This window comes from Chroicocephalus ridibundus, chromosome Z (assembly GCF_963924245.1).
Source record: "Chroicocephalus ridibundus chromosome Z, bChrRid1.1, whole genome shotgun sequence".
NCBI lineage: Eukaryota > Metazoa > Chordata > Aves > Charadriiformes > Laridae > Chroicocephalus > Chroicocephalus ridibundus.
This window is the reverse complement of record NC_086316.1, coordinates 3760845-3777666: the sequence shown is the minus strand read 5'-3', so window position 1 is coordinate 3777666 and position 16822 is coordinate 3760845. Positions and strand designations below refer to the sequence as shown.

The 16822-nt window shown below is 44.4% G+C and overlaps 1 protein-coding gene and 1 long non-coding RNA gene across 2 annotated transcripts; one reads left to right on the top strand and one right to left on the bottom strand.

The window, feature by feature from the left end:
- Positions 1-68: 68 nt before the first annotated feature.
- Positions 69-4143, top strand: LOC134508451 (uncharacterized). The gene is made up of 3 exons (XR_010069057.1): positions 69-437; positions 3372-3494; positions 4108-4143. It is a non-coding gene; the product is annotated as an uncharacterized LOC134508451 (long non-coding RNA).
- Positions 4144-4292: 149 nt separating this feature from the next.
- On the bottom strand, positions 4293-16806 carry MBLAC2 (metallo-beta-lactamase domain containing 2). The gene is made up of 2 exons (XM_063320970.1): positions 16298-16806; positions 4293-12689 (listed from the first exon to the last, which is right to left on the bottom strand). Exons 1-2 carry the CDS (start codon positions 16740-16742, stop codon positions 12304-12306), a joined length of 831 nt encoding a protein of 276 aa, XP_063177040.1. The 5' UTR covers positions 16743-16806; the 3' UTR covers positions 4293-12303.
- Positions 16807-16822: the final 16 nt, after the last annotated feature.

The following is a 16822-nucleotide window of genomic DNA, read 5'->3' as shown; positions in this document are numbered from 1 at the left end:
GGGCTGCCGCTCAAGTGGGGAGGGGCGGGGCTTGGGGTGCTGCTACCCAGAGTGCAGCGCGGCGCGGGCAGAGGTGAGGGGAGGTGCTGGCTGCCATGGTGGAGGGCTACGCCGTCTCGTTCGGCCCTGGCACGGCTGGCGGACTCTTGGGGCGCCTCGGAGACTGTGGGCTGTCTCTGCTCGTCCCTCTGGGTGTGCCATGGCTGTGGCAGAAAGGGCCCCGCATCCCCAGGCCCTGCCCGCATCCTCCTCCGCTGGGTGGGACGGCGCCATCTTGAGTGTGACCGAGCGGCGGGTTGCGGAGCAGCTGTGTGAAGCGGCGTCCCGGCCGTCCGGAGCCGGGGAGCGGGCACGGCGGCGCCTGTTGGCACACCCGTCTGTTCGCAGCGCTTTGGAGAAGCTTCCTTGGAGAAGTGGCCTCTGTCAACTGAGAATTGGTACTTGTTGCACCTTCAAGATGGGGTCTGGGAGCTCAGCATCAGCTCAGAAGCATGAGGGCAGATGAGATTCATAAGTGTGTTCACAGACATAATATTCAAAGTATTTGGAAACATTTGTATTGAGCTTTTCTGTTAGTGTACTGACTTTGCTTTCCTAAAAATTTTGTGGGAAAGCAGTCAGTGTTCCATGAAGACTGAAGACCTTAATGTCTAGTTTGAGTTCTCATTGCCCTTAATATTTATATGTGCTTTGCAGGCAAGTGAATGAGCTACCATTACATACTCTGTGGGTGGGGACAGTACTCACTGATAAGAAAACATTGGCTTGGAAAGAGCACTGCCTTGGTGCTCTGGTCACACAATAGATGTCCCTTGTGTCTTGCCACTTGGGATTCCATGAGCAGACAAGGCTCTTATGACCAATGCTGAAACAGCACAGTCCATTGTTACGAGGTGCACCAGGTGCATGTTCAAATCTTTCCTAATACTGTCCTGAGCATTCTAGCTAAATTCACTGAAAACGCTAAGGCAGTTTAAAAACGCCTTCAGGCATTTCAGTCCTGCTGCCTTCAGGACTGGCAGCATGTCTTGAAGGTGTTTTACAGCTGCAAGCATGTGGTTTTCCAGTAATAAACCAGTAGCAGCTTGACCCTATGACTATGCCCTGTTGGATCTGAACAGCTGGAATCAGTAGGTGTGCTCAAGACAGGTTCTTCCTGAACAGAGTCAAGCAGAGATGAGGCTTGTTTATCTGTCCATATTAATTCTGGTCCACAGATCAAGTAAGCAGAGGCACTGTAAAATGTTTGTAATTGACCTCTGTTAACAGATGGTAGCTTTGTAACTAAAAGCATAAATTACTGGCAGGTTTGACTCAAGCTGTGCTGTAGTGAGATTTTTTGATTAGAGGTTTTTCATTTCACTCCTTGCTGTTTGAATGTGTCTGCAAGTAGATGCATTCATCTAAGCAATTGCATGTTTGCTTTCAAATCTGTTTTTTTTTTCCCCATTTGAAGCCAGGAGTGGAGTACAGGTCCTGAATGCAGGTCTCAGAACTAGGAGCTGGTAGCTCTGCAGGCCATCCGTGCTGGTCACGTCAAGGCAATGTAGTAAACAAACAAGCAAATATACCGGCAAAATAATGTTTTTGTGCTTCATACAACATATTTACATGGACAGAGATAAAAGGAGAGCATTAACTGAGTGGTGAGAATGCTCACCTGGAGCTTGGGGGAGGCAGGGTCATGGTCCTGACTGCACCAGCAGCCCTGAATCGCCATCTCTCCCCTGGGACTCCAGCCTGCATCCCCTCTGCATGTTGGTGCTGGAGCTCAGACTGGACTTTGTGGCCTGGCCTTGAACTTGAGTCATCAGCTTGCAGTTGTCCAGCAGTCGCTGGGCTGCTGACAGGTCCGGTTACTGTCACCTTGCCTGCACTCCGTGGGGAGGTTGCTATCCCTGCTTGTGTTGCAGTTGTCCTTGGCTTCTAGCTTGTCCACTCTTGTAGAGCACTCCTGTCCACACTACTACCTGGCAGGTATACTCAAATACCTGATACTGAATGACCCTCTGGGTATGCTTCCAGGAACTGGAGATCCATGTTCAGGTCTCTATTTCTAAACTTAGCAGATGAGCCAGAAAATTGCCTTGTTGCTTCCAAGGCCAAGGAGTTTGTCATTACTTTAATGAGAAGAAATGCACAGCAGACTACGCACTTTCCTCTAGCCTTTAGTTACCCAACACACATGCGGCTCTCCTTGTGTTTCCTACCGCCAATAGAAGGTTGCTGGCAGTGTGAATTCTGCCTGTAGGTGCATATGTGCTTCACTGAACGAGTGAGAGCAAAACCTCCCGCAGTGGTTTCAGGTGGTGGAGGTAGGACTCCTCGCTCTTGCGCTGTTCCACCACGGTATTTCCAGACAGGAGCACACAGCCAGGTCTGTTGTAACCACTTCCTATGCCTAACCTGGTTAGGTGACCAGTGAAGGTGGGCTTGAAAAAATAAGGACAATTAGGGTCTACAAAATCCACAGGAATAAATGCACCCCTATGTTCTCTGCCTCTAAATTTGATGATTCCCAACCAGTCTCATTTGCAAGTGTAGGAAGGGAGAATGTCTTACCATCATACCATTTACAGACGTTGGTGTTCGTAGTGATGTTGTTATGCTTTGCACTGAACTGTAAGATCTTTAGGGCAGAAGATCTCCAAGCAGATTCCCAGTGCAGCTGGTGCTGTTCTTAATGGGATGCTATGGCAAAAGCTCTGCTCCGGAAACCAAAATGCCACTGTTTGTAAATTTAGTAAAGCTGGAAGCAGTGCTCGTATTGCGCATGAAATGGAGATGCCAGGAATTCAAAACTGAAAAGACAGGCTCAAAATATAATAGCTAAAAATAAATACTTGATTTTGGGTATGGTAGCTGTGACATGCAAACCCTTACGTTTTCAGAGCTGGCAAAACCCCTTCTAAAACTACCTCTTATGATTAGAGTGGATAAACTAGAATATCACTAGCATGTTCCTCACACCTAGGTATTGCCAGCTTAATAAGGAAAATAATTGTTTATTTGTGGCCTGCACTTGTAGGCTTTATTATTGGCTGTATCTTCAGCTTCTAATTCTTTTTCAAACCCATCTGTTGCTACATGAAAGCCATTCGTGGGGCTGTCTGCCAGCCGTATCTTCCCTTTGAGTGAGTATGTTGCCTTTTCTATTCCTAATTTCATTAGTATTTGAAACCACTGTACATGGTTCCCTTGTCCCAAGCTGAATTTGAGGGTCCAGGACATTACAAACCTCATTGTGGCTGTTGAAAATAAGATCAAGTATCAGAACCTTCTGCTGTAAAGCAACAAGCTGCTTTGTCAATAAAATTAATCCAAAAAATTTCTAAAGGAGTAGGCAGCTTCCTATGCGTTCCTCCCCTCAGGACAGCAAACCACCGCAGCTCTGCCCCTGCCCTGATGGAGCACCAGGTGGGAAGTCTACAGCTGCTGCTCGTCCAGCCCAGCCTGCACTGCCCAGACTCACCGCACCTCCACACCGCAGGCGGGTAGGCTGACCATCATGATTTTTATTGTCTTTACGCAGGAATGTAGGAGAGGAGCAGAGAAAGGGTATTCCGCCTGTGTGTACTCTGAAGGAGCATTAACTGACTGAGGTGTGATTACACAAAGCAACATGGTGGTACTGTATAGGCTAGTAGTAAAGTGATTTAACATCACGCTAGTTTTCTGGGCTAATTACGCACCTCAGAGGACTAGGCTGCTTTCTGACTAGCCTGGATATCCATGTGCTGCACGCGTGCGTGCAGTGTAAATATAACCTAGCATGTTTTTACCAGCAAAACCCCAATGTAATATTTAGCTTCAAATAATGTTAAATTTAAAATAAAACCTAACCTTTTCAATTTTATCTGCTCCTGTGCTTCCTAATTCAATTTGGAAATGAGGGGATTGAAGAAGAATTAGTTTTGGGTGAAATCTGGTTGAATTTTTAGACACAAGTTACTGCTTAATGATTTCAGTAATACATGCATTAATTATAAATAATAACTTGAAAGTGTCGGTTAAATTCTTACATCTAGATTTTAAAAGTTAAATATTGATAATTCCTCCTTTGACATACATTTTTCCACCCTTACCTCCTTCCCTCTTTCCTAACAGATCTCCATTTTTAGTTTTCTTCGGCTACAGATACCCGCTCTTAAAAGGCAAGGTGTTAACATTAGGTTTTAACAGTGTTTGTTCTAAAGCTTATCCTGAGCTCTGCTGTATAGCATCCTACAGTCTAGGATTTAACAGTAAGGATGCTTTTTTGCCCTGTCCCTGGGAATGTTCTCTTTAGCAGCAACATGTTTCTTTTGTAGTGACATGGTGACAAATAGAGATGTTCACTGAGGTAAAAATAAAATGAGATGCTGTAGTATTGAAGTAATTTAAATGACTGTTTCATTTCCATGTGTATTAGAAAGACAATTTTAAAGACCCCTTGCTCTTCTGAGATAGCTGCCTCACAATGTAGCATCTCTTGCGAAACACACGGTGTAGTTCAACATGACTAAAATAAAGCAACACATTCATAGCTGCTGTAAATAAAAATTGTATGTGACTGGTAAGAAACCGCAATCAGATTGCATGCACAGCAGAAAGAAAAATAGAATTTTACATTTTAAAACTTAAATGCAAAGTGCCAAAGAACGAACTAAAACACCAATTGCCATGAAGAAATCCTTTCTACGTGAGCAAAATACGGAGTGAATATGAGATGAATGCGTAGTGAAAGAAAGGTATCAGGCAGCCTGAAGGCTGTTCTTACTTACTGTGGCTAAAGTAGCCTCCTCAAACTCCGCAGCTGTAAGGAGGACAACTGTGTATACCCTCCATGCAGAGGCTAGAGGACTTACAAGCATGATGAAAGACAGGACCAGAATTCAAAATTATTTTGACCAACTGACGAGGTGGTCTGGAATCAGTGATATGAAACGGAATGAAGGCAAGTTGACAGTGCTTTATTTCACAGGAGAAAACTCCAGTGCAGAAAAGCAAGATGGGAAGTAACTGCATAGAAAATATTATTACAGAACAGAACTTGGAGATTACAAGGGACCAGAAATAGGAATATGAATCAGTGATGTATTAGGAAGAGTGCAAACATGTAAGGCAAGGATGAGCTTGTTCTATTCTGCTTGACGCTGGCAAAACTTGAGTGGCATACAGCTTTGCAGGGCGTACTTTAAGAGAGGAATAAAGAAACTGGAAAGCTTTTGAAGGAAAAAACCAAAGGAATTAAGTCTTTCCCTATACATCATGTTTTCAAGCTTATGGTAGCTGACTGGTAAGTTTTCTGCTATGTAAAAAGATGTTACGAGGACACTGCATCCAATTGTAACAGCTTAGTTTGCACAAAAGGATAATTTGGACTGAAGGTGAAGAGAAGTCTTAAGTTGATCAGTAAGCAATAAGGCATTGTGGAATGACCTGTATGGCCGACGCTGAGCCACAGGGCTGCCCTTTCTCTGTTGTGTTTCTTATCTTGGGCTCCAGACACAGTGCTCTAGATGGTGGATTTCAGATATTGTGAAGGAAAAGAGGCCATTTCTCAGGGTGAGGGAGAGGGGAGAAAAGGTGGGGGAACTCATGGGGAGGCACAGACAGAAGTCGATATGTGAGAGCAAGCAGCAGCAGAGGATGTGGGATGAAGGAAAAAGCTGGTAGCAGGCCAGAAACATGAGGCAGTTGAGGCACTAGAAAGTGAAAAAGTGATGGAAAGCAGAAAAAGTGGGGCAGGTAGACTTGGGAACCTCTAGTTTTAAGGAAACATTCTGCTTCTCTGCATGAAGATGGTGCTAGGTGACCTCAAGATGGCCTTTCTTTGCCTTCTGTTTCATACTTGTCTGTAAAGAAGTGCAGTAAAGCATTCAATTTCTGATCTGCAAACCAAACCTATCCCCTTATCTGCTGAATGCCAATGAAGAAAATTCATTCTTGTTGCTAGGAAAATTTACCATATCAAACTTGATGTCAAATATGATGATTTTCACAGTACATGTAACAAACTTTTTCCAACTCATTGTCAGACCCGTTTATTGAGAAAGGATAGGTGAGAGTGATGGATTTTGCTTACACCTTGAGTTCCTAGTGCTCCTGCTTCAAACAGGACAGGTGCAGGACAGGAGGTAAAATGCTTGTAACTGGGTCACCGAAATCTTTGTGTCCTGTGCTGGGGTGCCACTAACTCTTGATGTGCATCTGAACTTATTACTGACCCCAGACAACAGAGAAAGGCTCTGCCCATCCTTTGTTAGACACAGAGTGGAAGTTGTGTGTTGCCACATTTTATAAACGCCGATCTGAGGTGTCTTACTTCCACTACAAGTTACCTTGTTCCTAGATGTGTAATGGGGAATCATTGATACACCGCTGTACAGCGCTCTGAACTGATGACACCTGATCAGCTGGGTTAGTCCTGATTGTTAGCTTGTATGATAGAAAACTCCTCTGCATCACCAAAAATGACAGAGGAAGAGGGCCGTGTTGTGGACCCCAATAAACTAATCTGAGACACGGAGCTTCCCAGCTGTCTGCTGCCATGCTAGTATTTTTTATTCTTTAGATAAAACCAACATTGTAATATTTTTAATTATTTTAATTGCCTTATTTCCCTCATAATTACTTACAATTCATTAATTTTCCTCATAAAATCATCTTATTTCTACCTATACTTGACTTCAAATTCTGTCCTCATCACCCCATAAAATTCAAAATTTAACAAGGTAAAATAGTTTTGAAAATAAGATTGTATTTGTGATAATTGGAAAGAGATTGACTTGAAGACTGCACTTGACACTGGAACTCCTGGAAGGAAAACAAATGCACTGTATTAACTGAACAACCACGTGTCCCTGCAGTCCAGTTATCAGCTGTCTGGAAGGAAGCCCATCTTTATCTTTAAAGGAACAGGTGCATCTCTATCTTCATTTATTCTTGGCTTTATACAGGCACATTTATTTTCTGCTGGTTTTCATGACAGCAGCTGCTTTTGTTATTCACGGACTAATTTCCATGGAACTTCTACAGTTTATCAGTTAATAAGGAGTCCTATATTTTATTAGAAATGAGACAGCAAGTATTCTAGGCATTATTTCAAGCTCCAGTTACGTGCTGAACAAAAGCTGTGTGACCATTTTTGTTTCAAGTACAGTAAACAGCTGTCATTAGCTACTGTCTGTGTGGAAATAATAATCTACATCACCACAAACTGAAACTGACCCCCAAATATATGCTTTCATCACATCCATGCTTTCTGTGTGCAAATTCCATTGAAAACCTAATTCTGATTTCTGTTAAAATGTGGGGTTTTTTTCCAAGAAGTACCCACTTACGGTTTTATACAAGCTTTGCAGCATTAGTCTATGATATATAAATGTTTCTAATGCAGTCCCTTCCTCAGAAAAAGACTGCTAGCAACTGCTAAGGATTTTACATTTCATTTAGAATAAAAAAGTGCTGCTTTTAAAAAATACCTAGAAATTATGACTGGACTGCACAGGATTAAAACATTTTTATTATGGTTATCTATGATTAAATTGCTTTTTGATGTGTAAATTGATGTTTAACATCACAAACATCTTGACAGATTACATAGCAAAACTTCTCGTCTGATTTTTTTGTTAATTTTCCAGTCTAACAAAAACTGCATTAACATACATTTAGATTTTACAAAAAAATCAACACAGTTTTGAATGCCCAAGATGTTGCAATATTTAAACTTACAATGTATGTTTTAAATATTTAATCCAAGTAGTGTTAAAGGGACACTGTCAAACTCTTATGACTAAAACTTGGTAATTCTTAACAAAAATAGTCAGAGCCAGTTGTTTATGCTTAAGACATACCATTTACCTAGTAGTGAATTTCTTACAATACAAAAATATTTCAAGGCCTTCAAAACCTACTTTGTACTAAATTATAGCAGCAGTTTACTAACACATCCCATTTCGGGCTATGTTCATATAAAGCTCACTTCTTACCTAGGAAATTATTCCCTAAATTTTGGTCAAGGAAAAAAACCCAGGCAATTGCTGTACCTACATATACTTCATGGACTTAAGCATGGCTTAACAGGGCATTTTGACACTGATCTGGGTATTTAAGGATCTTGTAGCTGATACTGAGCACAGCTTTAAACACAAATGATGGAGGATATCTTTTCTTTTGAATGGGCATGCCTTTAGCCATCATGAAGGTGAGACACTTACCAGCTGTTTGCTCTGGCGCTGGGATAATGGGGCCAATACCATAGACTTAGACGGTAGAGAAGCCAGGCAGTTGGGAAACCTGGCCAGAGATGGAAGCATTGATAAGGTGCTTGGGAGAAAGCCAAAAAACTCTCAGTCCCTGGAGGCAACTCTCGTCAGCCTGAAAGGGCTGACTTTAAGGACAATATCGAATGCCACCCGAGCAAATGGACCACCATGGAGAAAGGTGTTAAGTACCTAAGAAAACTGTCTGTGCCAGAGGTGATTTATGATGACTGGTGAGTGAAAGTAGACCCTGACGAAATGCCATGCCAACGACTTACGTTGCGGAAGTCTGTGCAGAGTGCACCACTGATGTATTCCCACACATCATCAGCAGTGGTCTGGGGAGGATCTGATGCCGACACACCAACTGTAAATGAAAGTGGCTAACAGAGTAGAATAGTACAAAGACAGCCTCTCTCGCCCCTTCACTGCTGTGGCTGTGGAGAAATATCTGAAAATGGCTGAGAAATCCAAGAAATTATTTGAAAAACTGTTTGATAAACTGTCCAGGATGGAGACAAGATCCCACTCTTCCCCTGCGTGGACGCACATTGCAGGTGTCAGGAGAGCCCTCCTAGGAGAACAGCTCAAGAGAGATGGAACATGCGACGAGGTACCCTGTGGTTTTACCTCCACAACCATGATGAGGACATGAGGAAGTGGGTTGGACAACCTACCGCTGACTCACAGGCATGAGTACACAACTTGCAAAGTGAAACAAATAGAAGAAAGAGTTTTTCTGGGAGGATGGCTGCTGCAGTCTTCGGTAAGCAGTTCTCTGGTCCAAGAACTAACCCAAATTTTGATAGCTACACGAGCCAAGTGAACCCATCTGTTAATCACGGGTACTATGCTCAATATTAGAGGGGCCCTGCCTTTGGCCAGGTGAAGGAGAAGGACAACCGAGTTTATAGACTGTGTGAATTCGAAGGCCTGGCACATTAAAGCTACAAAAGTCTAAAGCCCTGGTGGACACTGGTGCACAGTGTACCCTGCTGCGATCATAGAGGGGCAGAATCCATCACTGGAGTGACGGGCGGATCTCAGGAACTGACTGTATTGGATGCTGAAGTGAACCTAACTGGGAATAAATGGGAGAAGCACCCCATTGTGACTGGCCCAAATGCTCCGTGCATCCTTGGCATGGACCCCCTGAGGAGAGGGCATTTAAGGACCCAAAAGGGTATCGGTGGGCCTTTGGTACCGCAGCCACAGAGACTGAGCACATTACCCTGCCTGGTCTTTCAGAGGACACTTCTGCTGTGGGGCTGCTGAGGGCTGAAGAACAGCAGGTGCCAATTGCTACTACAACAGTGCATGGATGACAATACTGCTCCAACTGAGACTCCTGATTCCCATCCAGAACCTGATTCGTCGGCTGGAGAGCCAGGGAGTGATCAGCAAGACTCGCTCCCCTTCAACAGCCCTGTATGGCCAGTGCGAAAATCTGATGGAGACTGGAGAGTAACAGTAGACTATCGTGGCCTGAATGGAGTCACACCACCACTGCTGAGCATTGCTGTACCAGACATGCTACAACTTCACTATGAACTGGAGTCAAAGGCAGACAAGTGGTGTGCCACAACTGACACTGCTAATGCATTTTTCTCTATTCTTTTGGCAGCAGAGTGAAGGCCACAGTTTGCTTTCACCTGGAGAGGTGTCCAGTACACCTGGAGTACTGCGTGCAGCTCTGGAGTCTTCAGCAACAAGAAGAACATGGACCTGTTGGAACGGGTCCAGTGGAGGGCCACAAAGATGCTGCGAGGGCTGGAGCCCCTCTGCTATGAGGACAGGCTGAAAGAGTTGTGCTTGTTCAGGCTGGAGAAGAGAAGGCTCCGAGGAGACCTTATAGCAGCCTTCCAGTACGTAAAGGGGGTCTACAGGAAAGCTGAGGAGGGACTCTGGATCAAGGATTGTAATGATAGGACGAGGGGTAATGATTTTAAACTGGAAGAGGGTAGATTTAGATTAGATACTAGCAAGAAATTCTTTCCTGGGAGGGCATAAGACCCTGGCTCAAGTTGCCCAGAGAAGCTGTGGCTTCCCCATCCCTGGAGGGGCTCAAGGCCAGGCTGGATGGGGCTTGGAGCAACCTGGGCTGGTGGGAGGTGTCCCTGCCCAGGGCAGGGAGTTGGAACTAGATGATCTTTACGGTCCCTTCCAATCCAAACCATTCTATGATTCTATGACTGCCCCAGGGGTGGAAACACAGCCCTATTTGCCATGGACTGATCCAGACTGCACTGGAGAAGGGTGGAGCTCCCGATCACCCATGATACATTGACATCACTGTATGGGGTAATACAGCAGAAGTAGTTTTTAAGAAAGGTAAGAAAATAATGAAAATTATTATACGGTAAGGGAGAGGGCCACTCTGTTGTTTATTTAGCGGCCAGCCCGGCCTAAACCATGACATCTGTGAAAGGAGGAAAGTATTACATAACCTTGCATAATTTTTAGACAGAGATGCTTTTTTATTTTGCAGCTGTTTTTTTCACCAGCTTTTACACCTATTGAGAAGACTTCCACTCCCCCATGCCTTAGACAGAGCCCAAACTTTGGGCTCCCTTTCTGTGGGGTATGATGAGAGGGGTGGGAAAAGCTTCCCCCTGAAGTGGAAGCCAAACAAATACGGTTAAACTCCAATAAAATTTGGGAAAAACATTTGCACTCTTTTTAGGAAAGTATACGAAAATATCATCAGACAGTGTCCTTTTAAAAAAGTTAAATATATACAGACTGTTAGAATAATTACACAAACTCTAATCATTTCAACAGTTTTTAAACATCACACATTCAATTTTTGTAAGCAGGTTACAATGTCATTTAGCATTTCTCAACATATTCAACTTTTTTTGTAACAGAGTCAGATGCAATGCACTTTACTTTTCATAAAAAACATATGCATCAAACACCTCATAAGCACACAGTGAACAGCTCAAGTTACATTCACTTTGTGGTAACAAGCGTACCAGCTGTTTAATCCAGCACCTGCAGCAGGGCAAGGTAACGTTAAAGCCACCATCCTTGCCCTGCCACAGAGCAGTAACAACCGAGTTACAATCCAGTCACATAAAAATACTCTTAAACGCAAATAAAACCTTAAAGCTTGTCACAGACCAGTTCTCTCAAATTTTCAGAACATATTCTGTAAATAAAAATTTCTTTTATGAGCTCAGAAAAAAAAACGACATCAAGCAAGGGCTCAATCCACATTGTACGGACTAGTCTAACACATTAATTCATTAGTTCATACATTCTCTAATCCTAATTCACACGCCCATAAGCAGAATAGTTCCCTAGCCGACGGTGAGAGTGCTCATTCTTGCTCGTCTGTCATGGTGCAGGCGTCCCCTGTACCACACCAGGAAGCACAAAAGGGCTCAACACTCCATCTGCTGTTGGACCCGCAACAAAAGCTTTTTCAGTAAGCCAATGTATCTGTACCTTCCAGCTCGGAAGTTTGGTCTATAGCATTTCCATGTGTTAGTAGATTCTAAAGAAACTGCCAGACAGCTACTTGGCAAAGATGATGGCTGCAGCAGCCACTACACAGCAGGTGACAACGGCTGCAGAATAGCCCTCACCGCATTCTGCCCACTGAGTCCTGCGGAGGTCTTGCTCTTGCTTTGACCTAACGGTGCTGGTCTCAAAGAGCCGTCTTAGGCCAAAACCTGAGCAGGAGTTGAGTGAACAGTCACAAACCTAGTGCTACATCAACAAGGTTTCAGGCATGAATGTAAAACCTCTCATTTTGGCATATATGCATCTATCAGAATCGTAACAAAAATAAAACAATATATTTCAATCACAATACATGTGCAAACATGCCTTGAAAAAAATAAAAAGAAAAAAGGTAGCTTTGGCTAAAGCTACTAGCTTACATACTTTTTACAAAAATAGGAATAAAGTAGGCAAAAATAGGCAAGATTTTTGCAGCTCATCTGTATTAATTTGCCAGCTCTTTACTAATGCATACTGCTTTTGCTTCTATCGATCCTTTCACAAGCCATTTGGGTTTTCAGCAGGGAATAGATAACACAAAATGTAGTCACTACGAAGTGACTCTCGAATTTGTAATGCGAAGTGCTATGCTTGCCAGGGATCTCATGGCACAAGTAGAAACCTTGTGACAAACTCCAGCTTGTGCAATGTAGTTGGAAGCTAACCGATACAGCCTTTCTGCCCCAAATATGTTAAAGTGCCCAGGCAGTACCTTCTCCACGAGACCTCTGTCCACCAACTCCATGAGGCGCTGGCAGCTTGCAACGTAGTCACTTACTCTGCTGTAGGGAAGCCAGTCAATCATGGATCCATCGTACACCACGTCTCCGCTGAACAAAATCTTCCGGTCTTTGTCGTGTAAGCAAATACTGCCTCTTGAATGACCAGGCATGTGCATGACAGTAAGCTGTCGGTCTCCGAGGCTGATCACATCCCCTGCAAACAGATGTGTTACAGGAGAACATACGCATTTATCGTGTATATTGAACACCACAGAAAGCGTACGACCTACCCATGTGCTGAGAGTTTGTACATATTATATATATCCACAATAATGGGAGCAGGACATTTATTTTCTTGCTGTGTGCCAAATACACCTGACATTAATGTATTTTCCAGTGTTAGTAATAGTTAACACGGGTTGTATTAATTGCATCTATTCCCACCCCAATAAACTAAACAATGTGAAAAGAAATGTGTTACAGAAAATAAAGCAGGAAACAAACAGAACGCATATAATCCAGGTCTCCTGCAAATTAAGTATTTCACAATTAATTATAATTTTACCTCCACTTAATTAGTCTATAATTCCACTGCTGCTACTTTGAAAGGCAAAATTGTTGAGAGATACTAGTTTTTTAGCTTAAATAATAAGTTTTAATTAGAATAAATTACTTAGGGTTATAATATGGTGTGATTTATGCTGTTTGCTTAGCTTTACTTGGCATGAGTAGCTAGATTTGCTGAAGCCTTTAGGCTGTTAATTTTCTTAGTAATTTTCCTAGCAGGTGTCTAAGAAAAATGTCGATAACACACTGATGTTTTGGTGTTGTTTTCCCCAAGTCTGTGACTTTTCAGTTCCCCACGTTCTGCCAGCGAGTGCAGGTGCACAAGAAGCGTAAACCAGAAGATAAGGAGGCTACAACTGTCAGCAGAGGCTGCAAATCAACAAGGTGAGAGCAGTCAACGTTCAGCCCGCCTAGACACAGAAAAGGAATCCAAGAAGATGTTACCAGACACCAGACCGAAAATCACCACTGGACTAAAAAACGGGTGAACAGCACGTGAGAGGCAGGTGTAGAGATCGCATGGGTGTAATTGTCCAGGGGTTTCTTTGTTCAACATCCCTCACTTTTCGAAGGCACCCAGCCCTAGCTGACCCTGCCGCTGTACCTTTCTGTTAAATTACGTATTTTTATAAAACCTGATGCCTGAGACTCTGCTGCGAGAAAAGTGGGGTGGAGCCTGAAGAAGGAGGGAACACGCCCGAGAGTAAGAGCGTGTGTGTGTGAGGAGTGGGAAGGGGAACCCGTTGGCTTCACAGCGAAGGGACCCTGGTCGTGGCAGTGACAGACTCGGGTGGTGTGTGCGCGAGTCCTTGACTGTGTGTGAATGCTCGGTCAGTGGCTTCTCCTTTAACAATATGACAGAACATAAATTGCTGGAGGAGAATCAGGAGCAGCCTACACATATTTTCTTCATCTCATTCAAGCAGATGTACAAAAATAGAACATTCTTAACATAAGGCCATTTTTTTTTTGCCAGCTTAAATGTGAATGCCTTTTCATTGTACTAAGCACTGAACTGGTACTTTCAGCAGAAAGTCAGTCTAGGGATGGAGAACAGGCCAAATAAGTCTGCTGTTGATTTTAAATTGTAATGCCAGCTAATTAAAAATGTGCAAACCCCATTAATTTACAGGTGGTAAATAAGTAAACTTTAGGGCTGTGTAGGGAAAGAAGACCAATATATAAGCAACCTTCTCAGAAGCAGCTGCTTAACGACTGTATGAAACCGTTCTAAAAGAAATAACATCCAGTAACATCACAAAACAATGCTTAAAAATGTACTATGCATTTCAAGTTCCAAGGAGAACAAGAAAAAGTTACCAAACCTCTAGTGTTTTAGCAATCAGAAAGTTACAGATCTGTCTAACACCAGAGACAAGCATGCCACAAATTTAGTAAGACTCAGCAAGCCTAAAGGCACTTAACTCTTGAAAGGCACACCTTTTGTGATAGGACCTCTGGTACTCAACTGAAAAGGATTACTGAAAATGATAGAACAGCATTTGGAAGTCACCGAAGAACTAACATCTGACCATGCTGTACCCAACAGGGGAACGGACCCCTACGTTTGCAGAAGCAGCTAGTTTCAAAATTATCAGAGAGAATTTTTTAGCAAAATTCTCTTTCAGGGAAATGTTGGGAAGCCTTGGTAGGAGAAAGCAATAAACTTGAGTTGATGGTGCAGAAAAATGCCTATTTTGGTGAATGAAACAACAGTGGTGGTGTTTCAGTGGTGAAGTGGCTGAAGGAGAATATTCCCATGGGTTTCAAACTGCTCCTGGCACTAAAAAGAGTACAAAGAAACAGAATATGGCATCCAAAATTTAAAGGAGAAATGTGCAGAATTTAAGAAATAAAAGGACTGGGACAGCTGAAGGGAACTGTGAGTCTTAGAAGATAAAAGTGACAAGGAAAACAGTAAATGGTAAGGCACAATACAAGTAGATGCAATTTTAGCTACAACAGCCAAAATTAGAAGTGCTTGGAAGAGCTGATAAGCTTAAGGTAATGCAAAAACTAAACTCAACAAATGAAGTAAACAATGTGCAAATAAAAGCTGTGGTTTTGGCCTGCAAGAGAATATGCCGTACTCTGTATTTTCAGCATTACTGGATAACCTCACCCCACAGCAATGACACATGCACAGAGATGACATGCCACTTCCACGCAGTATGTCTCAATGAACGTTAACTTAGAAACTCTAACGTGACTTTGACAGCGAGTGTGCTTGTTCTTTTACAATATTATTTTTTTTAATTTTTAAAGACAAACAAACTCCTGTTGATTGCCTACAGTCACATCAGATCTGGATGGGGCGCTGAGGAACCTGGTCCAGTGGGAGGTGTCCCTCCCCATAGCAGGGGGTTGGAACTAGGTGAGCTTTACGGTCCCTTCCAACCTAAACCATTTTATGAATCTATGATTGTAATTAATTAATCTTCTCTGAAGCCTTCACACAGTTCAGTTCTGCTTTTCCAAGCACCTATGTGGGATGGCCTAATAGAGCCAAGAAGAGACTAAGTCCCCTGCAAAAGGTGTCACCTGTCTGTCAGACAGCTACCCTTTAACTTCTGCTTCACCGTATTGTACAGCTGGGGGGTTTGCTGCCAAAATAACCCGTCACTGTTATCCATAAGAGAAGAAAGGGTATTTTTTTTGCCTGCCATGTCACACTGATGTGAACTCTGTAAACCAAAATCCGTATTCACTGCAGTAGGTATTTCAATAAATGGCTTTGTTCTTTACACTGCTGTGCCTTGACAGTTTAAAAATCATAGAATCATAGAACGGTTTGGATTGGAAGGGACTGTAAAGATCACCTAGTTCCAACCCCCTGCCCTGGGCAGGGACACCTCCCACCAGCCCAGGTTGCTCCAAGCCCCGTCCAACCCGGCCTTGAACCCCTCCAGGGATGGGGCAGCCACAGCTTCTCTGGGCAACCCGGGCCGGTGTCCTTAAAGACCACCTAGTTCCAACCTCACCGCCAGGGCCGGGACACCAAAAATAATAAGGGTGACCGGAGGCCCGAACCGACTTGACATACTGTTAGAAGCCTCAGGCTAAACCTGTAGTGCTCGATTAGTCCGTCACTCACTTTCTAATCACTATGATTCTAAGGCAAAAAAAATCCCGCGCGAACAGGCACAGAGATCAGGCAAACAGAGGGTGTTTTAAGCACGTTTCTCGATTGCCGTTCGTACTTTCATCACCGAAACGCAGCTTTCACCCGCCAGCCCCTTCTCCTGCCCCACTCACCCTCCTGCAGCAGGCGGGTGGGCCGCACCGGGGGGACGCGGAACTGCCGGGCCCGCCAGCCGGGCCGCGGCGGCCGCGCCACCTCCCGCTCCCACAGCCAGGTGACGGCCTCGTAGTTGTCGCCGCGGAGCAGGGCCGCCGCCTCGGCGCTGTGCACCGCCACCTCCTCGAAGTGCTGCAGTCCTCCCGAGTGGTCGAAGTGAACGTGGGTGGCCACGGCCAGCAGCGGCCGCGGGCCGGGCCCTTCGGCCGGCGGCAGCAGGCCGGCGTCCCGCAGGTAGTCGGGCAGGCTGCGCAGCCCCAGCCCCGCGTCGATCACCACGTCCCGCTGCGAGCCCCGCACCAGCCAGATGTTGGCCCGGTTGCCCGACTCATAGAAGCGCTCTTGGATCCAGAAGATGCCGTCGCCCAGGGGCTTGTGGGCGAACCACTCCAGCGCCGACATCGCCCGGCCGCCGCTCGCAGACGAGACTCCCCTCACCGCCGCTGCCGCGGCGGATGGGGCGGGCCCTGGGCCGGCCCACT

Coding starts and splice junctions, on each gene's coding strand:
- MBLAC2 (XM_063320970.1), bottom strand. CDS start 16,742: ATGTCGGCGCTGGAGTGGTTCGCCCACAAGCCCCTGGGCGACGGCATC. Junction 12,690..16,297: donor CACCCGCCTGCTGCAGGAGG/GTGAGTGGGGCA, acceptor ATCTGTTTGCAG/GGGATGTGATCAGCCTCGGA.